Source organism: Falco rusticolus, chromosome 1, assembly GCF_015220075.1.
Source record: "Falco rusticolus isolate bFalRus1 chromosome 1, bFalRus1.pri, whole genome shotgun sequence".
In the NCBI taxonomy this organism is placed as follows: domain Eukaryota; kingdom Metazoa; phylum Chordata; class Aves; order Falconiformes; family Falconidae; genus Falco; species Falco rusticolus.
The window spans coordinates 14,693,795-14,716,276 of NC_051187.1; the positions used below are offsets into that span (position 1 = coordinate 14,693,795).

At 40.5% G+C, this 22,482-nt stretch overlaps 1 protein-coding gene across 4 annotated transcripts in view; it reads right to left on the bottom strand.

Moving 5' to 3' along the window:
* PAFAH1B1 (platelet activating factor acetylhydrolase 1b regulatory subunit 1) overlaps window positions 1–21,726 on the bottom strand; it is a 38,074-nt gene extending 16,348 nt beyond the window's left edge. Inside the window, exons 1-3 of one of the 4 annotated variants that reach the window (XM_037411350.1) lie at window positions 21,527–21,726; window positions 3,649–3,864; window positions 1,432–1,516 (exon numbers count right to left, since the gene is read on the bottom strand). In XM_037411350.1, the coding sequence (XP_037267247.1) occupies window positions 1,432–1,516; window positions 3,649–3,680 (117 nt within the window). In that variant the 5' untranslated portion in view covers window positions 3,681–3,864; window positions 21,527–21,726. Of the gene's footprint in view, window positions 1–1,431; window positions 1,517–3,648; window positions 3,865–4,731; window positions 4,865–21,301; window positions 21,415–21,526 lie in introns of those variants that run through there. The other 3 variants (XM_037411325.1, XM_037411333.1, XM_037411341.1) reach the window with 3 other exon arrangements.
* Between the last annotated feature and the right edge of the window lie 756 nt (window positions 21,727–22,482).

Below are 22,482 nucleotides of genomic sequence, written 5' to 3' on the forward strand. Positions count from 1 at the left end.
TTCCAATCACAAAATAGACTTCCACCATTCGATCTGTATGATAAATGAGAGGACAAAAGCAATCCTGTTTTGTCTTCCTGTTTCTTAAACATTACCATGTGAAATCAAGCTCCAAAGCTGCACAGTCTTAGACCATTTCAAATCAGGTTTGATTTGAAGTCTTCAGTTTTCTATTTTTGGACTGCAGAAAGTTTATGCTTTGTGATAATAAGCACAGTTAAGGAAATGAGTTACAGGGAGGGGAAAAGGGGATGGACGCAACAGCAGGAAACAGAAATTAAATGTGTTAAAATTAAGCACAAAATAGTGCTTAATTTATTAAGCACAGAATGGTCCAGGTAACAAAGGACCTCTTGAGATTATTAAGTCCAAACTGCCTCCTCAAAGCAAGGTCAGCTGGAGCAGACTGCCCAGGACTGTGCCCAGGGGGGTTTGAACATCTCTGAGGACAGAGGCTCCATAGCCTCTCTAGGCAACCTATTCCAGTGTTCAATCACTCCCACAGTAAAAAAAATTATATTGTTCACATTGAATTTCCTGTGTTTCAGTTTCTGCCCACTGGCTCTTGTCCTGTCACTAGCATCAATGAGAAGAGTCTAGCTCTGTAATCTTCACACTCCCATCAGATCACAGAATCATAGAATGGTCTGGGTTGGAAGGGACCTTAAAGATCATGTAGTTCCACCCCCCTGCCGTGGGCAGGGACACCTTCCACCAGATCAGGTTGCTCCAAGCGCCATCCAACCTGGCCTTGAACACATCCAGGGATGGGTGTCCACAGCTGCTCTGGACAGCCTGTGCCAGTGTCTTACCACCCTCATGGTAAAGAATTTCTTCCTAAAAGCTAATCTAAATGTACCCTCTTTTAGGTTTTAGGTTCGGGTTTTTTTAGATATTTATGAACAATGGTAAGATCTCCCTCAAGCCTTCTCTTCTCCAGGTTAAACAGTGCTGGCGCTCTCAGCCTCTCCCCACAATGCTCTAATCCCATGTGGAGTGGCTGGAGTAAGCCCAGTGAAGGGCCATGTCTTTTTTTTTTTTTAATACCATGTTTTATCACCCTTCTTTATCCTTTCATGTTGAATTATGTAGGCCCTCTTAGGACTTGGATCATTAAAAGACCATTACAGGAAAAACTCTGCATTGTACAAATGAGTGGTTGCTAGACACAAAAAGAGATATTAAAAACCTGCTTAAGTCATTAGTTGAAGATGAAGGTAAGAGTTTTGCTGAGAAAATGCCAAGTCACCCAATGATTATTTCTTAATTTTATGACAAGGCAATAAACTGTATGAGTTTACAATCTCCAGTTCCAAAACTGCATGAGCTAACAGGCAGATAATGGATACACATGCTTAGAATGGATGCAAATGCCATAAAATTATCAACTCTTTACTTAAAATATCTGTGAAGAATCTTGTTTGAACTCACCACATCTAACTCAGCTTCCTTTTTAAAAACCGAATATGCCTCTTCATAGCCGTTAGAACGAAGGTAATCTGCTATTGCTCGATTTCTAAAAAAAAAAAACAAGGAACAGTATCTTCAGCCACAATTCTGAACAAGAGTAGAATTGGTTCAGACTTTAAAAAAATTTTATTCCAGCTAAACCTGAATAAAATGCTCAGTTCAAGAGAACAAGTCTTAGCTTTGTTTTTCAGATGACACAATAACTTCTAGTTAGATTACAGAAAGGGATACTGCCTCTGACCAAAATGTACAGTGATTCAAATTTTACATTATTTTTCAAATTATTCCACGCTTTGACATAAGACAATTACCAAACTAACCTGTCTTGAACCTCCCCCAAGACAAGATGCATTAGTTTTGGACTTACTCATAAAATTTCATTATTCTCAGACTTCAACAAGCAGTTAGCACCTTCTGTTTTAAGAGAACAGAACTAAGAAACCCTGCATTTTCAAAATTTATTTGAAATGGACAAATATTTTCAAGTTACACAACCAAGAAAACCTGCTTAAAAGAAGTAAGCTCAATGTTCTAAAGCAACCTAAAGGTAAAATTACTTTCACTTACTTTCTAAGCCTCCAGATTTTGTTTTCTTATTATCACTTTCTTGGGAAGGGATATGTGTGTGTACACTTAAACACGGCATGGGGGAGAAGACATAAACATACTACAGTATTAAAGTAAACTGATACACAGACACTTTTTTAAAACAAAAAGCAGAGTCACCTACACAAGGCAATCAAGAGAAAATGAATACCCTTTGATAGCTGAAGAAAGAAGTAATAATGATTTTTTGTTCTGAAAAGAATTTGCTTTCTGTATGAAAATTCATCCTATGGCTTGTATCACATTCTTCTTTCCTATCTTTTACATGTATTCAATCTCTCCTCAGACATTCAACTCTAAATATAACTCTGCATTCAAGCAAAATTTTCAAATTTCTCCACATAAACAACATACACTAAAATGAAGTATTGCCTCACCAGACTACTAAAGTAAATCCTAAGTCTCCAGTCATTTCACATTTCCATTCATAACAGTTCATTACTTCCATCTCCTCATTAATGCATGCACTTTCTGAAGTTTTGCCGGAAAAAAACTTCAGAGAATTGCTTAAAAAAAAAAGGAATCATAATCTTGAATGTGTTTAAACCCTAGAGTGTCTCCAAATACAATGAGCAGAGTTGTAAAAATCAAAATTTGAAGGTAACTTCTACTCTAAGAAGTAGAACAATGGTATTTAAGTATACAAAACAGAAAAGTAAAATGCATACTATACTTAATACAAAGGGGGTTGAATCATTACTGGAAAAGTGAAGAAGCTGCATTAAATAATACAGAGAGAGCTTACCATGGACAAGAGAGACACCAAATGCTAAATGATACTAGGTCCATACTCTTAAAAGGAATAAAAACCAAAACCCAAATCCAAACTTAGTATCTAAGTTTATGAAATGGGGTATCATGCAACACATTGCCATCCTGATGGCTACCCACCACTTGCTCTTTCATGATTTATGACAGAAGAGAAAGCAAACTAACGCATGGAACTTGACAGCCTACTCCTAAGTCTTAAAAACAGGAAAGAAACCCGTATCTTAAATTGATTTAAGATGGATTTTTTTGTGGGGTGGGGTTTTTTATTATTTTAGCTGATGGGGTTTTGGTTGCTTTTCTTTTTTTCTTCTTTAAATATACCCTCCATTTTAAATACAATTTAAGGAATCAAAGAAAGATTGTAATCACAATGTAGCACATTCTGATCAGATCCTTATCTATGCTCGGGAGTAAAATAGCAAAAAAGTGTCAAAATTTACACAAGGTAGACGCAGAATTTACAAATCAGTTTGGAGCCTATATTGCAATGTGCTTGCTGCTTACTGTAATCCTTTCGTAACTTTGTGACTGAAGTCAAAACAAAATAGATAAATTATAGTGAATTTAAGAATCCAATTTTTATGCCATTGATAACTTTGAAATGATATTTCACCATTTCACGATTCTATTACCAAATGCCAGAGGTTGTATCAAAAACAGGACTACAGAAATCTAAACCATAATGCATGGTACTTGATCAGCATGTGAGCAGAGCCACTCTGTAAAAACTATTTGAAAATAGAATTTAGTATTTAAGTTGAATGAAAATGTGACACAAGCTTAAAAATAATGATTTCTTACAGTTCGTCTCGTTGCCTTTGTGACAGCACCATTGTGGCTGCGATGTCAGGTTAACGTGATTCAGCACTGGCTGCCTCCTCAAGATCTATCTAAAGTCTTAGGAACCCTCGATCCACAATTCAGTCTGCCACAGAGTGGCTTAAATCAAAAGTATTCTTCCAGAAGTGAAATCCAATAGGAAATCCGGAGGCATTCAACACAGAAGATTCAATCCATCTAGAAGGAAAAGAAAGAGACACCATTAACTTCCTTTAAATAAGCACTCCCTCCCTCCAGACTGACACGAAGATCTCTGTACTGAGACTGCAACACCACTCTGGACAGAACAAACTGACTAAAACTGTAAAGGGAAATTTATTTTGCTAGTCTGGATCATGCCCTTAAAGCACATCTACAGCCTGGACTGAGTAGCCTGGAGAGACTTACACACTTTCTTTATTCCCCTTCTCCGCACCATTACTCCTTCAAGAAACAGGGAGCTGAAGGAGACATCTTCAGTCACAGCCCAGTTCTAGCTTGCAGGCAACTCCATCGTGTCTTCCTGTTATGAAAAGAACTTAGGCCCTCCGTAAACAGCCTACCTTTTGCACTCACTGCTATCAAAGTTTCCCCCAAAAATCCTCTATTACCTATGCCAGATTTTTTTTTCTCTCTTCTGTAGATTTTGCTCTTCAAACTAAACCCAGCAAGGTTCATTCAGTTAATTTTCAACTTGAGATAAGCTAATGCTCTCCTGTATCTTTCAAGCTTTGGGGAAGAGTTTAAGCGGAGAACATGCCAGAAAGGGCCTATAGAAGATGCTGTGGCACACTTCAGGCCATAACCAATGGCACCAAGGCACACTCCGCTTGTCACTGTAGCTCATTCATGGCATTATATTAGGTAGTTCTCTCAGATTTACTCAAACAGCACCTTTAAAGACTATAATTCAGCATGTGAACTTCATGGGTAGACTATTACACAATTGTATTAGAACAAGTAACTTTTCTGTTCTAGTAACATTATCTGAAAAAGTTCCAAAGAACCACTTTCTAAAAAAGACAACATGTGACTGAAAAGGCGGCAAGTATTGATAGAGTTTACCTGCAGTTAATCTTTTATCTTGTTCACATTTGGGATACAGCAAATTTTCAATCAGATCTTCAATCTTAGCAGATGTAGCACAATTACCATGGTGCAGAGTTGCCACAAGCCCATTACTTCAGCTGTGTTCAGACAGTGACTATCACTAAACATCTGACAATGAAAGCTAATTCAGAATATAACTGAAATATGACATATTCAAGATAGCATTCAAGTCAGAATTGTGCCTTTCATAAATTACTTATTTCACACACACACTATGTAGTCTCTTCTTACTCAGTAACATGAACTTCAGTATTCTTAATGTACAATCTACTTCAACTGGACAGTTTTAATCTTCATCAAGGTGACATCACCAAAATCATTTTAGCAGCACCGCCTTTTGATTTCTGCACTTCAGGTACTCTTTCTGTATGCAACATGATTATGAAAAATGCTGAAGATAGCATTTCTTGCATACCTGACGAGTCTGTATATAACACATAATTTACTCAAGCCGTTTAGCAAGTTTGACCAACTGGCTTTTAGCAACAAGATAAACTGAACATGACAATACACAAAGACTTAGGAGATACCAATTGGGTCTGTAAACTTTCTACCAACTGCTTCAAGAAATGCATGTCCCCACTGCCTCGCCTCTACTGTCTCTCCACTAGACACACAGGTATGCAAGGTTCACTACAAAAGTTGGATAACTGTTTTGGTAAGGAGCCCATTTTAAGGAAAAGCCCTTCTTACAGAAAAAACTGAAGAAAATACTAAGCTTGTATCATTAATGTCTACTTACCCATCACAGGGGATCAGGAACTTGTTTCTAAACCTATCTAGGCTCTGCTGTCTGCTTCAAAATAAGCTTAAGTTGCAATTTCACTCTGCTGGTGGATTTTCCACGTCAAATGCTGTACACCATAATACTGCACTGCAAGCCGTTTAAGACAGGAGCACTCTAAACAGGCAGGACATTATTTCATTAGTCTGACCTCTTCCCTAATAGCTATTTTGGAAACAATTCAGTTGAAAACTGATAGCACAGGTTGCATCCTTTCAGAGAACAGAAACAAACATTTCACTTGTCCCATACCTCACTTCCTGACAGGTAAAGAGACAACTGGTTTACAACAGATGAATCTTGTTCACTCCACAGTAGGAGTATCACAAACAAATGAATGGATGTTTCATTAATAAAAAAAAATAATATCTATCGAAATAATCAGAAGAAGTGCCCTCTAGAGGGCAATGCTGCTATAAATTTAAGTATTCAAAAATAGAGGCTTATAATGGCTGAATCTTTGCACTTCAGTAGGAACATAGCAACACTTTCAGTAGCAATAACGTGGAAGAGAACAAAATAAGGTACTTTATACACAGAAACACTGTTTGAAGCACTGAATAGCAGAACACAAAGATACAGACTTCCAAAATCTGCTGGTAGTACTACCATGGTAAAAATCATAGTATTAAAACCAGAAGGTCGGACTATTACCAAGCAGTGAATGCCTTGTAAATCCAGCATCAGTGCAATAACTGCAGTAAAAATCATACTCCAATATTCTGTCAATTTTGTCAAAATTGTCACTGCGTCTAGGAGATGTAACTGTAGTACTTGCCTAAAAATAACAGCAACTGTGTTCATAAAGCAATCCTTGACATGTCATCTAGTTAGAAAGGCATTTTCCCCCACTCAAATGTAAAGTAACCCCAAACTTCTCCACCTGTGTCCCTAACTGGGACACCTGTGGAGCAACATGAAGCAACACCTGGCCTGCTCCATTGCTCTAACTCTGAATTGTTTTTCAGAAATAGATCTTAGTACTAGATAAACCCCTACAGCTACAGGGCAAAGCAGCTACTTCTGCTATTAGCAGACTACAGCTGGTCCACAATAAGTTACCAATGAACCAACCTACAGTATCTTGCTCCTCTGAAAAGTGTGTGTTCCAAGCATCCTTCTCAGTATTCCTGACTTTTTAAGTAGGAAAGCACCTGAATATAAGGTGAAGTATTTTTAGGGCAGACTCCTTCATATACACCCTTTAATAAAAGGCAAAACAAACCAAAGAAAATGAAAATAAACAAGGGAAAAAAAACCAAATCCACAAACAAACAAAAAAAAAACACCCAAGCAAAAACGTCCTGAAACAAAAAGCCCAAAAGCACCCAACTTTAATTATACACCTGTGCCACTTTTAGAAACAACTGAGAATGGATATATATTGTCCATGTGCATTGCCTTTTCCTTGGGCTAGAGAAGGTTTTGTGACATACAAAACTCAGTGGAGCAAGATTAACCAGTCCTCCCTTCATTGCCTATCAAGGTTTATAGCCACCACTGCGTTACACACACACACACCACAAACAACCTCAGTAATGAGAGGAAGCGAGCGTTCAAAGAGAACCCTTGGGAAAAAAAACACACAAAGAAACACCACCTGTTCATTACATCTTGCCTGAAATCGGTCATTTTTAGTATCAGCAGCTTACTGTGAACAAGGTGGCATCAAGACAGAGCTAGATCTTTTTTGAAAGAAAAGACGTCTTTGTATCAAAATTTTAATTTGCTCTGTATTAAGTACAGGGGAAAAAAAAGACTGAACTTAAACAGAGCCATCCATGGAGTAACAGCTAGCTACTAATTCAATGTAGAACAGGATGTGCCTTTTACTAATAGCCCCACTTACACGGCAAAAAGTTTTAGTTTCTAACTTAAGACCTATTTGATTCCATATCAATAGCTTGCATATATAAAAGCACTGAGTGGCAAACCTTTGTATATGCACAATCTCTCAAAAGAAGTGGGCCACAAGTGTTTCCAGCAAGATCAGTTGTCTTTATAAGCATTTTAAAATTGGAACCTAGACCTGGCTACACACACAACACTGAAACAGGTACGACAAATCAAATGTTTGCCTCTTACTCCCTCTGGCAGCACAGTATCTGCTCAGTGTTCTACAACACACAGGTATCTGGTGGGAGAAGAAACATACAACATGACCCACTGCAGTTTAGGTAGGCTATTTCTTTATGAAACAACACAAACCATTCAAAAATGGTATGTAACATCCTCCTCAGCTCCATTAACAGCTGCATATCCTCAACAGACAATTTCATCTCATCTCAACTGCTAACCTTTCCACTTGGCTAAAGATAAGCTTTTATACTTCGGACTGGTAGAAATGTCTGAACAATAAGGATAAAAGATCTAATTCACTCCTTAAGTGCTGTAGTACTGAAGAGTAGCATACTAATCTTTTTTTTATTAAGAAAATTAAAAAAAGACAACCAAGATTTTTTTTCCCTACACAAGCTTATCAGTTGTTCTGTATGTTTTATAAAGAACAACAAATTGGGCAGAAAAACTTGAAAAGCAGAAGAATCCTGCCTTGTAAAAGAAGGTGGGAACAGAGCACTGTACAGGCTCTTCTGACTTTTTCATTAGGAAAAAAAAAAGTGGAAGACCCTCTGACTCCTCATGTTTAAAAATCACCTCCCATCGTCCTCCACTGGGATTCCGAGATTCCTTAGCTTCACCACATACAGCCTTTTGCTGGAGCCAGCTGCACGCACCACAAGACCTGCCCACACTGTGCTGAAGACACATTTACTCCTATTGCAATTGCTTTGAGGCTCAGAGATTCTGCCTGACGTGCACTTAAAGATGGTCCCACCCTGACGGTGACTAAATACATACCTTTTGCAACTAGTTGCTGTTAAGGCACCCAGCTGAGTAACTTCACACCTGAAGTGGACATCACAGATCTGATACAGGAACCACCCTCTTCCTGAGGGCGATTCAGACATCGTAACAATTCAATGGACGGTTCTTCCTGACTTTAAACACTAGGTCCTTACACCGATGTGTATCAGTGTGGTTCAAGTGTTCCCTAGGTTACTGGAAAACTTTGCAAAACTTGAGACCTCACTAACCATTCATAAGACGCACAAATGGCAAAATGAAACAGGTTCAGCTATATTTGTTGGCTCTTTGAGACAGCTATATAGTAGGTATAAAAGCACAATAGCTAAACAGACACAGCTGAAGCAATGAGGTAGGAGGGAAAAAAAATTCAGGCAAGAGATAGTTAGAATTCCCCTCAGTTCATGAGACGTCATGCCAATAAATGACAAGCCTTGCCTCATAGATATTTCTATGATGGTGTTCATAGCTGCCTCAGGAGACATTTAAATATTATTTTCCATAAGTATTCTCCAAATACTATTAAGATACAGATTATGGAATCAAATTAACCCTTCAGCATTTTAGTCTCAACCTGCTAAAAATACCTGTTCCTTTACCTAAACTATCATCAAGCAAGTTTATGAATTAAATTACTGAAATAAAACTCCTGAAACTGCCCATTCCCTAAACATAAAAAAAATAATCAAATTTGGCCTGTAAATTCCTGCAGAGTTCATTATGGTTTTGCTTATCCAGAGTACACTGGACACTTAACAGTACTAAAACTTGATTTGAATATGTCTGGCAAAGACAGCGTACCCTGAATTTGACACTTAAGCTTTTATCCATTTCAAGCTGATCATCTACTTTGCAAACCTGTAACGAGCCTAAACAGAAGTTTTTACACAGAGTTGAAGATCTAAGTTTTTAAAATCAAAACCATCCCACTTTCTTAATTTTAACTACTAAAATAGTGTTTCTGGACTTAATCCTTGACTTACTGATTACTGCTGTTAATTACTCCACAGATACCATAGCTCATCTACATATTTTAGAGCAGGGTGAAAGTTTTCTTATTTTTCCTGTTTCACTATTGCTAAGACTTTGTTTAGCAATTGTAATAACTCATTGCTACAACATTAATCGAAAGGTTTTATCTGTATGTTGCAGGGAACCTTCAACTCTTTCAAAGTAACACATATATTGTACTGTAACAAAATTGAAGCCCTAAATACAGAGGTCAAAGAAACCATTAGCTACTAGTTATTAACTCATGATAGAAATCACACCTTCAATAAGACTGGTCCATGCAAGGTATTAGTTCAGTCAGGGATTCAGCATCCCAGAAAGAATGAGGGCTTTTGTCCTTTAAACGGCCTTATGGGAATCACACCATGGGAAGGAACTGCACTTGGTACTTTCCAGCTGCCAGCAGGCAACAACCAAGCTCATTAACTTCTCCACTTACGTTGCCATCAACAAGGTGTTTCACGTTAAGTTCTTACCAAGCCCTTCCAAATCCAAGGTTTTTCATAAGTGTATCCTGAGATACCAAACTCTGCCATCACAACCAACCTTATCTTCTGCAGTATTTTATCAGTGCAATCAGTTTGAGATTTCCATTGTCTTTCCTTTGCTCCCATCAAAAATACTGCTTAGGGATCAACACCATAAACAAATAACTGAAATAGCTCAACTGACTAACGATACCCACTTCTGCCCTTACAGTAAAAATCACTCCCAATTGAGTTATGATCCATGTAAACTGCAGTTAAGCAAGTTAACAATTACATATTTTATTAGAAACAACATATACACCAGTCAACAAAACACATAGATGGAAAATCTTTGTCAAACTCATCTTTAATTCTGGACGTCTGCTCGCTTTGCTAGACTCAGTCAAGCATGCCTCCATAGTATAAGCAAGACGCAATCTAACACGCATGCGTTAGGATCAGCACTCTCGGTGTGAGTGTGCTACACGGCAAAACCATCTGTATCAATGCCTTGTTGAGTGGCAGTGCTCTGCTACCATAGCAATAAGGTTTAAGAAAATCTACACAACATCAAGTAGGGACATACAGACAGCAGAAAGCTATTCTAAGTTCATCATGAAGTATTTCTTGCAGACATCTGTAGGTTCTAACCTGATTTTTGAAGTCACCTTAATAAAACTGCAAAGAGTAATGTAGAGAAAGACGCATTACATTATAAGGCCTTTAGAAGTTTCAGAATTTCAATTTCACAGACTCTTTGACAGCCTAAGTTACTATGATTACTTAAGCCAGGGCTCCCGTCATCAAGAAAATCCTCATCAATACCACAAGGAAAGACAGTCTCACCCACCGGAACTCCAGGCTCAAAATCTTTATGATCCTGGTAAATCAAGTCCTCAAGCCTACAGAAACATTTGCTTACGGGCTAATAAAAAAAAAAAAAAAACCAACCAAAAAACCAAAAAAAAAACCCCCACACAACCCCCACCCCTCCCAAAAAAAAACAACCCACACAACACACCACCAATCTGCTTCAACATATTCTTAAGCACTTTCCCATCTCCCGTAATTCCCACAAGCATATTCATCCCTCCTGTAGTTCACGTTTTCTGTCTTAACTTTTGAATTTCTATAAGCTAAACCCCTAAGTCACCCCTTCGTTCACAACATTTGTGGCAGCAGCAAACAGTTAAACACATCAGTACCACCCCAACTTCACCCTGCTGCTGCTGTCTAGCAACCTAACAACCACAGCTGACAAATCTGTTATTGCAGATCTTGGAATACAGATTCATAGCTCTTCCAGGAACTTAAAAAGAAATTAATTAAATTTCTGCTGTTTTAATGACCATCGCTGAAGCTCCATAAACAGTCTTCCCCACAAAAACAAGCTATGTACACTACACATGTAACTAGCTCCTTACATGCAAAATTAGCAGAGCTACATAGCATAAAACAAACTCTGAAAGGTTATCAAAGCTGTGCTTTAAAAACACTAAGTTTTCACCTTTTCTTTCAGAATTCTAATACCTTAATAAACTAACTCCATGACCATTTGTTTTTTAAGTATTATTATGAGAAAATCCATGTATTTAATCATATTCTACAAGACTGTTCCTTTGAAGGAGACAAAATCTGAGATCGCATTCTCAGATTATCAGGTTAGGCACACCTAATACTAAGTACTTGGGTGTTAAGAAGGCATATAAACCATTATGAACACAAGCAACACACAATTGGGTTCGCATTATGAAATCAACTACAGAGTTTGAGATCACTCACATCTAGCTTCAAATTTAGATCTTAATTTGCAATCATTTAAAATTCCAACAACCTGTGTAAAACTCAAAACAGCTGCCAACTTCCAAGCAGTTTCTCTAACAGATTCTACTTCTTAAAAGATGTTTTAACTGAAAGAAAACTCCTTATGTTTTCTGCTGAGTTCATTAATGTATCCAAATGTATCCTACTTTAGTTAGCTTCCTCTCTTAGGTAATTTTTCAACCCCAGTGAAAGGCAAGTCACTTATGAAGCAGAAGCAGAGACCAGAGCCACAAAAAAGCCTAACTGAATTGACAGAATTAAATTCTACAGTTCTTTAAAGTTGAGACAATGCGTTTATGCATTACTGGAGTAGAAACTCTTGTTGCATTGTCTCTTGCTACACAGCTGGCACATCTATGCTTACAAAGTTTTTCAACAGTGTATCATCTTTCATAACATATTAACAAGAGGACTTAGAGTGGTTATTTGTGAACATTGCAGGCAATTAGAGCTACAAGCCTTTATCGGAGAACTAGATTAAATGAATTGATCTCTTATACCTCTAGATTATACAGCTAAATCCTAGCAAGTATATAAGCAAGCACACACTAACATTTCCTTTTAATCTTATTTTTAATGGTCTAATTTTGTTTTAAACCCAGTAAGCAAAAAGCTGCTTTTTCTAACACAAGCCACAGAATAGGACAACTCTTCCTACAAATGTACTCTAGAAACAGATTCCATGGAAGCTGCCATTTAAGTATGAATCTAATTAAAAGTCAAGCAATATCCATATTTCTTCGGCATAACCGCTATGACCTGAAAAGGTTTCTTAGAAATCAGTCTCCATCTGTTGACGGGACAGAAAAACGCTAACAATAAAACATCCAGTTCCTTGTTCTCCCCTTCATCTCACCCCCCGTTAGAGCAGAAGAGTACACACACAGTACAGTCACAAGAGAACAGCCATGCAGCTCTTCCTACAGTGCGGTAAACACACCTTATCATAGCAAATGTCAGAATTCATCACCTGCTAAGCTGGCAGGGACGACTTTAAGAATACAAGCAAGCTACTCATTTATGAGCTGGGCTAATCTTTTTTCCACTTTTCAGCCTACATCAGTAAAGCTAGCTGAAGGATTATGAAAAAAGTGAGCTCCAACAACTATCTTACTTTGGAAAAATCAAAACAAAAACTAATCTGATCTGAATTACAACTCTGAGCCTTATTTTTAATTCACATTTAGTAAGCCTGTTATTCTGCAATTAAGCAAAGTCTTAAAGTGCCTGTAGGTCTTAAACACAAATGTTTTGCCAAGTATATCCACATAATATTACACATAATATAGCATGTTGTGCAGTGCCTATTCACATTTTGCAGTAAGTTACCAAAAATATTTTCCATTTCAGTCAGAGGTTTATCAACACAAGTATTTTTTTAACACAAAAAACTGAAAAGTCCTATGCCTCTTATCCATTTCACCTACTTTCACTGGTTAATTGAATTGACTCTGCTAAAACCTGATACTGTAGTTTACTTCTGAAAATAATTCAACAATAAATCCATGGGGAACTAGAACATAATCTATAGCAGATCAGATATAGTGCCTATGTTCCAAAGGCTTGGAAAACAGGTTGTAATTACATCTGAAAAAAAAAAAAAAAAAGGCTAAGTAATGCCATCATCAAGATGCTATGGAACAGGAGCAAGTTAACAACTCTACACTGCATCTTCCCTAAATAAGCATATTTCTGTCCCAATTAGAGATGTGCATTTTGAAATAAACAATATGCTCATCTACTTTTCCATATTATTTCAAATTATAATCACTACTTAACAGATCACTAGCAGTCACCACCTACCTTTAGGACTACAAAACAACAAAAGACATTTCTGGTCTTGTTACCTTTCCCAGGCACCAACACTATGTGACTTTTCGATACATTTGGACCAAATTTACCAGGAAAATATTTTTTGAGAAAAAGAAGTCTTCAAACTAATTCAATCCTGACATTTATACTCCCTCCATCACTTCCGTTTTGCAATTCTGATAGAATTGCCCAATACAATCAACTCTCAGGAGAAATCTCTCAAGCACATAGTCACTATGTATCATTTTAGTGCCTTTAGGCTTCTTCCAGGTCACAGCTCAAGTTTGTAGTCTACATCTAGACTTCGGCAGCAAACAAGTGAAAACAGCCTTCTTCTAGCCTACCTGTTCATTTCTATATGAAAATGCAGGTAAATTGAACTACCAATAAATGAACCACCTGGAAAAAAGCAGGCTGCAGTAGAAAAGAAACCTGTAAAACATACGCAAAAGTTCTGGATGTAGAATGCGTTATGCTGTTCATTAGTATGTTGTGATAGGGATATGACAGCAGGGAATTATTTCACAAAATTAGTTTAAAATTCCTATTAACCCCCACTGGGTTTTCACTGAACTTCACTGGAAACCTGAATGACTTTTTGGTCAGCCACAGGTGACTTGGAGGACGGGGGGGTGGGGAGTGGGGGGTGTAGAAGAACTGGACAGAGGGAGGAGGAGGGTCAGTGTTACAGGGGGCTAAAGTATTACAAGCTGCTACTCTAAAACTTGTTCAGAGAAATGCGTAATGCACATTGCAGTTTATCTGGATGATTTCAGCAAAATATTTCTCAACATCATTTTTGCTAGGTCAAACAATACGTACACATTTTGTGATAACAATTCTAGAACACTGTACTTAAGCTTCTTTCTCTTAGCCACCAAGAGAAGAGTACACAGTTTCTTACAGCTGATCAGCAGTAATGCAATGGATTTGAACTTTGTTCTTTTCAGTTCTTCCCCCCATACTTCTCTGTCTTGAAGAATTAAGTACTAGACTTACAACTTCAAAGGAGGTCACAGAACTATATCCAAATTTAAATAACTCAATTATTAAACTGATGTTATATTGGAAATGTGATGTTAACAAAAATGACTGTAAATTGATTACATTATGTATAAAAAAATATTTGGAAGGGAACTTGAAGGAACACCTATGTAAAAGCTTTAAAATAGGAGAAGGTCAGAACCACAAAGAAATCCAAAGAAATTCAGACAAAACTTCCACTCTTCAAATCATGAGAATACTCTGCTAGTTCTCTAGCCATTTTCAAAGCTTGTTGATCAAAAATGGCTTCACCTGACAAGGGGAGGGGTGGAACACGGCACCAAAATCACCATACATACATCTTTTCCTATTACAGGGAACAGCTGAATCTTGCATGACATTGGTACCAAAAGTAATGATATCAGGCTTCTTGTAGGTGTCTGATCTTTCTTATGATCCATCTTCACCTATAACACTACTGCCTCTGAAGCAGATCTCAAGTGTGGGAACCAGTCCCTAAGAAATAGCTGTCTTCCTCTTCCCACTTCACCAGCATCCCTTCTAAGAATTCCTGCATCTCCCATCTAGTTGCATATGCAGTAACTCTCCTGCTGGAAGGAGTAACTCCTCTCACTGGAGGAAGGTCCCTTATCTAAGCCAAGAGAGCAGAAGACAGACACAGCATTACTTCTTTTACTGCTGAAATGGAAAACACTTTTCGATACAGAAGCAATGTCAGAGAGCACAAAACAGGACCAAGAACAAGCAGACACTAGGCAGCAAACTACAGTATTCGCAACTATCTCAGTTCTCATTTTGTTGATGTACAAATTTGTGTTTGTGATATACTGTGGTACTAGAAATTACCTATCATTAGTATTCATCCCAGCCTTATTAGTGTGACAGAAACATGAAAAGATAAAACTCCAAGTTTGTTGGAACAGCATTAGCTAGTCAGAAGGTTTTATTACAGAAATGATATGTATGATGTTAGAACTTTAACCCCATCATCACTGTCTTGCTGTGGATGAATACTAGGGTTGGAACTCCTCTGCTAAGCTTCCCCCAACCTCGTTTGTGCTTGCTGCCTACAAATCCAGCTGAGAACTAAAAGCTTCTACCATTACTGATTTAATAGGCACCATTTCAAAATACGCATACACACTCACTTTAACAACATCATCCCCTCAATAGGTTGTAGAGACACTAGCGTTTAAATAAACCGATTGTTTATCAGTCTTTTTCTTCACACCCAAAACCAGGTGAATCAAGCACAAGACAAACTGCCACCGCTGTTTCTTTATGGAAGAAACAGTCACGTATCTACAGGTTAACATGCTAGATGTTTCTAACTGATTTTCCTTTGGTCTTGAAGGATAAACTTAACTTTGCTTCACCATTAAGCTACCTCCATGGGGAAAAACAAGGCAGAAGCAATCTGCAGGGAAGAGATTTGTCAAATTAAACCAGAAGAACTTAAGATCTGTGAAGCACAACAGGGACAATTAACATTGATACGAGAGGGAAGGTATGCACAATCTTAAATCATGAAGGCCACCATGCTATCTCAGATGTAAACTAGTATGATATCATGCCATAAAACCTTTAGCCCTACCTCAAAGGAGGGATGCCAGCTGACTCACCAACAAGCACCGCAAACAAGAGGTGCTTCAGAAAAGCGTATCTACAAACTCACTCAACAGGGACCTGTTTAACAATGGATCTGACAAAATTACAGGACAGGCATTTGCTGCAGCACCACCTATAAACCTCAACCACGCTGGATTGTCCATACCTGGGAATACCTTTTCAAGATTGCAGCAACTAGTTACTGGTTAAAAATATCAGTTAAGTCTTCCAAAATCAACAGAATAACAACCACAAAGATGTATTTATTACATTTATTTAATCACAATCCTTATCCAAATGTCCATAAACAGTCAAGTCAAAATGCTGGGCTCTCTCAGAAGCAGCACCAATAAGGAGAAAGTGGCTAAATTACTTCCAAATGTATTAACTAACAAGTACTTTGAATTCATAATGTTGATTTTTTTTAATAGTTATGCATGCACCAGTGCTCTTGATACTGCTTAGTATGACAATGCTGTGCACACATCATTTGCTTTGAAGAGGACCGTATGCTTACAGTACTGATGAAATGGATCACAGCATACACTTACGTTGTAAGTAACATTTTTCTTTGAAATTTCCTTAACAGTACATGCAGCATGAAGCAGTATGCTAGGTGGTTTCCATGACAGTGAACTAAAATCAAGGTAGCCTAAGTCACACCTATCTAATCCCCTAAAGAGAGAGCATGAGGTTAAAAAAAAATGGGGAAAAAAGAGCTTTTAAACATGCTGAATGAGACATGCACTGCCTCATTCATGTCCTGCCTCAATGAGTATGAAGAAGAAAAGGCCCTTTGAACAACTAAGATAAGACAAAAGTTAGATATAACACATTTGTTGGAGCTAACCTGCAGTACCTAGCAAGTTCTCCAGGGTAAAGCTAGAACTACATTATTCATCAGATAAAAATCATGGTTCTTTCAAATGTATCTAATATCTAATATTCATCAGTAGGTCTCAAAACATGGTAGAAATGAGGAAAAGCATTGTTCCAAGATAACTGTAATACAAGAAAAACAGACATTTAACTCAACCTAAGCTAAGGGTACCACAATGAAGCTGACATAATACAGTTACAGCTCAAATCACACCACTGCATTTTCAGTAATGGCAGAAGCCTTCCATGCAGAAGATGACCAAGTGCACTCTCCTGCTGAATTGGACAGCATTAATAGTAAAAAATCTGAATAAATAACTTCATGTACTTGAAAACTAGTTTTAAACAGCTCAGAATTATGTCTTAGTGTAAATGCCTGTTTTTAAAAACTTTAAATTGAGGTGTAACCTACTCAGGCAGATCAAAAGACAAAGTAACATAACCCATTAATAAACACCTATGCTCACAACACCCAAAAGCCACATTAGGAGCCCCATCCCCCTTGCGTCAGGTAATAAAGTAGCTCCTGAGAAAGCCATTCAACCCAGGCAAGGCTTAATCAACTGAATACATTTTTAGCAGACAGGTTGTTCTGCCAATGATATTCAACTCTTACAAAAAGGAGAAAGAAGAGATCAGTAGTAACTTCATTAACAGATCTGCAAGTATAGACAGTACATCACCTGCTATTTCTCTATAATATACCTCACAGAAGAAACCCAGAACCATTTTGATTAACACACACTGCTCTGATACTTGGGAAAGACCTTTGATTGCCATCACGAATTATGTTATAGGCTAGAAACTGCCCCACACCCTATACAGAATCTGAAATTATTATTTATTATTAATTATGATTTTTATTGTCCTTTTGATTTCCTAAATTCAGGCCTACACAGTTCTTATTTTCAGGCTGACAAGCAAGTCTTCACTTCACAGACATTTCAGCAGCCCTCCCACAGTCTTCGCCTTTAGTTTAGAAAAAAGGCCAAAGCTCACAAAAGTAGGGGAAAGCTGACCGAAACAAAACTATTCAAAAGCTACTCCCCTTCACACTACAGTAATTCCAACCACTCTACGTCGTGAATACCAGAAGCACCTACAGAGGGTTGTATATAAACCTGGTAACAAACATACACAGTGTATTTCTGAGCTGTAGAGAGGCAGGGGTCTTCCAGCTATTGCTTGCCCAGAATATTTTACAAGAGGGTAAAACACATTATAATTAGCACTGATGGAAGTCAATTATAGAGTTCTGGAAGAAAGACAAGGTTGGAGTGTTGGGCAAGACAGTCAACAGATGTTAATTCAATAGCTGTCCCATCCATAGCAAGTTGGATAGACAAAAAAGTTGACAGCAGACAAAGAATACCAACTGAGCACCCAAGGCTGGGTGGAGCATAGGAAACAGTATAGGCAGAAAAGCCAGCAATACACACAAGACAGACCTCACGTGCAGTCATAAAGGTAAGTATTAATGCCTTTTCCTTTTGTAGAACAGAAATCTAAAAGTTATTCCCTGTACAGACAGTAAATGCCATCATTTCAAGGACAAAAATCAACCAAAGTAGTGAGGAGGCAAGTGTTCATTGCTTTTAGCCCGGATACATTTTTAGGCACATGCATTTAATGAACACATCCACTAAATCCTGTAAGATCTACTCTGAGTGAGTGAACTACATCTTATAAGAAAGCCACTACCCTTTAATTTAATTTTGGGCAAATTAAAGCCAAACGCAGTCACATCTGTGGCCACCTACCATCAAAAACTGGACTTCAGAAATGAGACAGACCCAAGAAAAAGCAAAACGTCAACCTGCTTCAGAATCATGAGTGGTCAGCATTGCACTTGCTCTTATCAATACTGCATTCAGGCGGGCATGCCATAAGCCACATCTGGAACAGGAGAACACTTCTGCAAGCAGCCCTTCCTAGGTGCTTCATCCGATCCCTACTGTATTCCCCAAATCCTTTGTTCTAACACCTTTCCTACACAACTTTAAGTCTAAGCATCAATATTACCCCCATGATGCAGCAGCATCCGGGTGGTATAGTAATGCTCTTACAGAGCCATATTGTTCAAAAGGGCTTCCAAAATCTTGAGATGTTGTTTAATACGAACACAGCACATGAAGAAGGGTAATGCAATTAAGTTCATAAACTAATAGGAGTTACTCTACTGTGGCCACCAGAGAAAGCAGGGATTGCCTTTTCTTGCAAGTCCACCCATAACCCAGTCTAACCAAGAAGTTACAGGGACAAATAAATAATAGCACTAAGCAACAATACAGGGGTTCTCTGTATTTCAGAGAATGTTGTGTGTAAAATACGCACACAAAAATCCTAATTCTTACGTAAGTGTAAATAAAATAAATTCAACAAGTGAATATCTAAGTGGATAAATTGAAATGGTTATCAGACAAAAAAATTCCAGCTTTGCAACAGTGACTGGTCACTTCTCACTGTCAGACAAATCAAGATCCACCCTGAAGAAAAATAAGCCTCAAAACAGAATGCGAGATTTCTTTCATTTCAGAAGGCTCCTGCACCATTAGATTCTTCCCTAAAGAGACTTCATTGTTACGGCAATTAGTATTCCTCCACCCCAGCAAAGGGGAAAAAAAAAAAAAAAAAAAAAAGCTATGAAAGGGTAATCTAGCCATTTCGCAGCTTTGCCTCCTTACTCCACCCAGTCTCTTCTCTGCTCAATGGCTGCACACAGCATCCATAAACATGGTAATATCAAAAGAAACACACAAAAATGAGATCCCTGAGAACAAGCTAGAAATTTGCAATAAATCTTTCTGTTTGAAAATATTTTCTTTGTTTAGCTCCCTAACATAATTTTTCTATTTAACAAAACGATTCTAAGGGCAAATAACATTTTGATAGCAGACCCTCCCTCTTCTGAAAACCAGCTGAATGCTGCACAATCATTTACAAAATGATCATCACTAAACGTAGGTTCTTTAACCCCCATCTCCTAATATCGTACACAATTCTGTCATAGGAATATATGCTTAAAAGAATCTCCACAAAAATACCTAATTCAGCCAGGTCAACATGCCCAAACATTTATTTACAGTAAACCTGTGTTTATTAAAGATTTTTAATATAGCTTAGATTAACCTTCCACCACCATCCCCTGGTTAGGTAATTCATTATGAATTGACTTGACCTGCAACCACCAAGCCCTCTGCTGCAGCACCATCAGCAAGGAAATTTTACCAGCGTATTGTAGCAAAGAAAGGGAAGGTGTCACATTATTACTGGTATTAAAGGTCAAGTTTAATTGCATCCACCTTAAACAACAACAAAAAAATAATCTCACATCTAGAGAACAGACTAAACCTTAAACTTTTTAAAGGAGGCACCACTCCCACCCCCCAACTTCCATCAAAAGCTCTGCCTGCGCATAACCTCCTGCTGAAACAAAAACTCAAGAGTAGCAATAAACACAGCATTTTACGAAACTCGACTGCTATTACAAGGTTTCCAAGGAAAGCCTGTGCGACTGTAGACAACCAAGCAGAGATATGACCCCAAGAAGGAGAGATTAGGTCTCCCTCCCCCGTTTTTACTGCAGCTGGTTCTGAAGGTCTTGAGCCACCTCCTACCAATCAAGATCACTGCAGGAAAACAGGGTGGATGTGAAACAAATTCTCAAAGTAACACCTACTCCGTTCCCATGTATTATCAATTCTCGTTTTGTTTTCTGTGCTGCGGCCAACTCCGGAGATCTGGGCCATCTCCTGACAAACGCCTGCCGTGCCCTCGGAGAGGACGGGGGCGGAGAGGAGAAGCCCTCCGGGGGGGATTCGGGGAAGGGATGCTCGGTGCTCTCCCCGGCACACGTACCACCAGACCCCTCGCCCCAGGCTCTCTCCTTTTTTACCATTATTTGCGCCTGGCCCACCGCCTCCTCCCCAGTATCTTGCTAAGTCACCAGAAGAAACGAAGAGGCCTAAGGGGCGGGGGGGCGAGGCCGCGATAGCCGGGGAGCCAGAGCCCACCGCAGGGGCCGCTCCCCCCTCACCCCACCCCGCTCCCTTGTCTGGCCCACTCCTCCCCCGCGCCCTGTTTTCCTGCTAAGTCACCCACGGCGGGGACGGCGCTGAAGCCCGGGAAGGGCCAGCCGAGAGGGGAGGGAGCCGCGCCCGGCGGCCCCCACCACACCCCGCCGGGGCGCGGGGACCGTCCCCCGCCTCGCCTCCCTCCCTCCCGCCCCGTCGCCCTGCCTCCCCCGCCTCCTCCCCGGCTCCCTCCTCACCAACGGGCGCGGCCGCCATTTTGAGAGCGAGCTGGAGAGAAGGAGGGAGGGGGCAGGAGCAGGAGCGGAGGGCGGGGAGCAGCGGAGAGGAGGGGGGAGCGGAGAGCCGCGCCGGCCGCACGGCCCGCTGGACCCCGCCGCCGGCCGGGACAGCCCCTCGCGGGGGGCGCCGGCGATCGGCGGAGGGGAGGCAGGCAGAGAGGGGAGACGCGGCCCCGGCCTTACCCGAGCCGCCGTTTCGCTCTGCTCTGTGGGGCCGGCGCCGCCCGCCTCTCCCATTCACCGGTGCGGCGGGGCGGGGCGGGGCGCGGAGGAGGGGGGTCCGTGGGGGGGTCCCGGAAGCTCTCGCCGCTCACACCGCTCCGCTCCGCGGTCTGTCAGTGGCGTCCCGGCCGCCAGGAGGGAGGGAGGGAGCGGCGCGGCCCGCCGCACCTCTGCGCATGTGCGAGCGGGGGCGGGGACAGCCGCCGGCCACCATCTTGGGCGGCTGAGGCGCAGGGGCGCGTGTCCCGGCATGCCCCGCGCCGCCCGCCTCCCCGGCATGCCCCGCGCGCGCCGCGCCGCGCCGCGGCCTGCGGGGCGGCCTGTGAGCGGTGGCTGGGCTCGCGCCCCCGCCCCGCCGTTCCGGGCCCCGCCGGGCCCCCGGCCTTTCTCTGGCACAGGGCCTTGCGGCTCCTCGTCAGCGTGCCCTGGGGCAGGCGCCCCGCGTCTCCTGCTGCCGTGCTGTCACACACTGACACACACCCCGTCACATTGCTGTCCTGCTTTGCTTCGTTGGCGTCTTAATTAGTGATAGCGCTGCCTTAGTGATGCCTGTAAATGGCAAAAAAAGACCTGCAAGTACCAGCGAAGAGGCTAACGCTGCTGGAGGGGCTAGGAGGAGAAGGAAAAGGCACACGTACATGCTTAGCTGTGCGGTGTAGCTTGGAGGATGCTTTGTGGGCTCATGCTCGCATAACATGAAGCGCACGATACCCGCATCGGTGCTGTGCGGAGTGATGGAGGGGACGGCAAGATGGTGCCTCGCGATGCAGTGTGGCACAGCTTCTCGCTCCGGGCAGCCATGAAGGAGCTGATGCTGGCTTTGTTCTAACCAAACTGATGCAACTGCCAAGAAAAGCCTTAGAGTGGAGTTACACTGCTCCCCTCTGTGGGCTGTTGCATTCGGTCTCACCGCACAG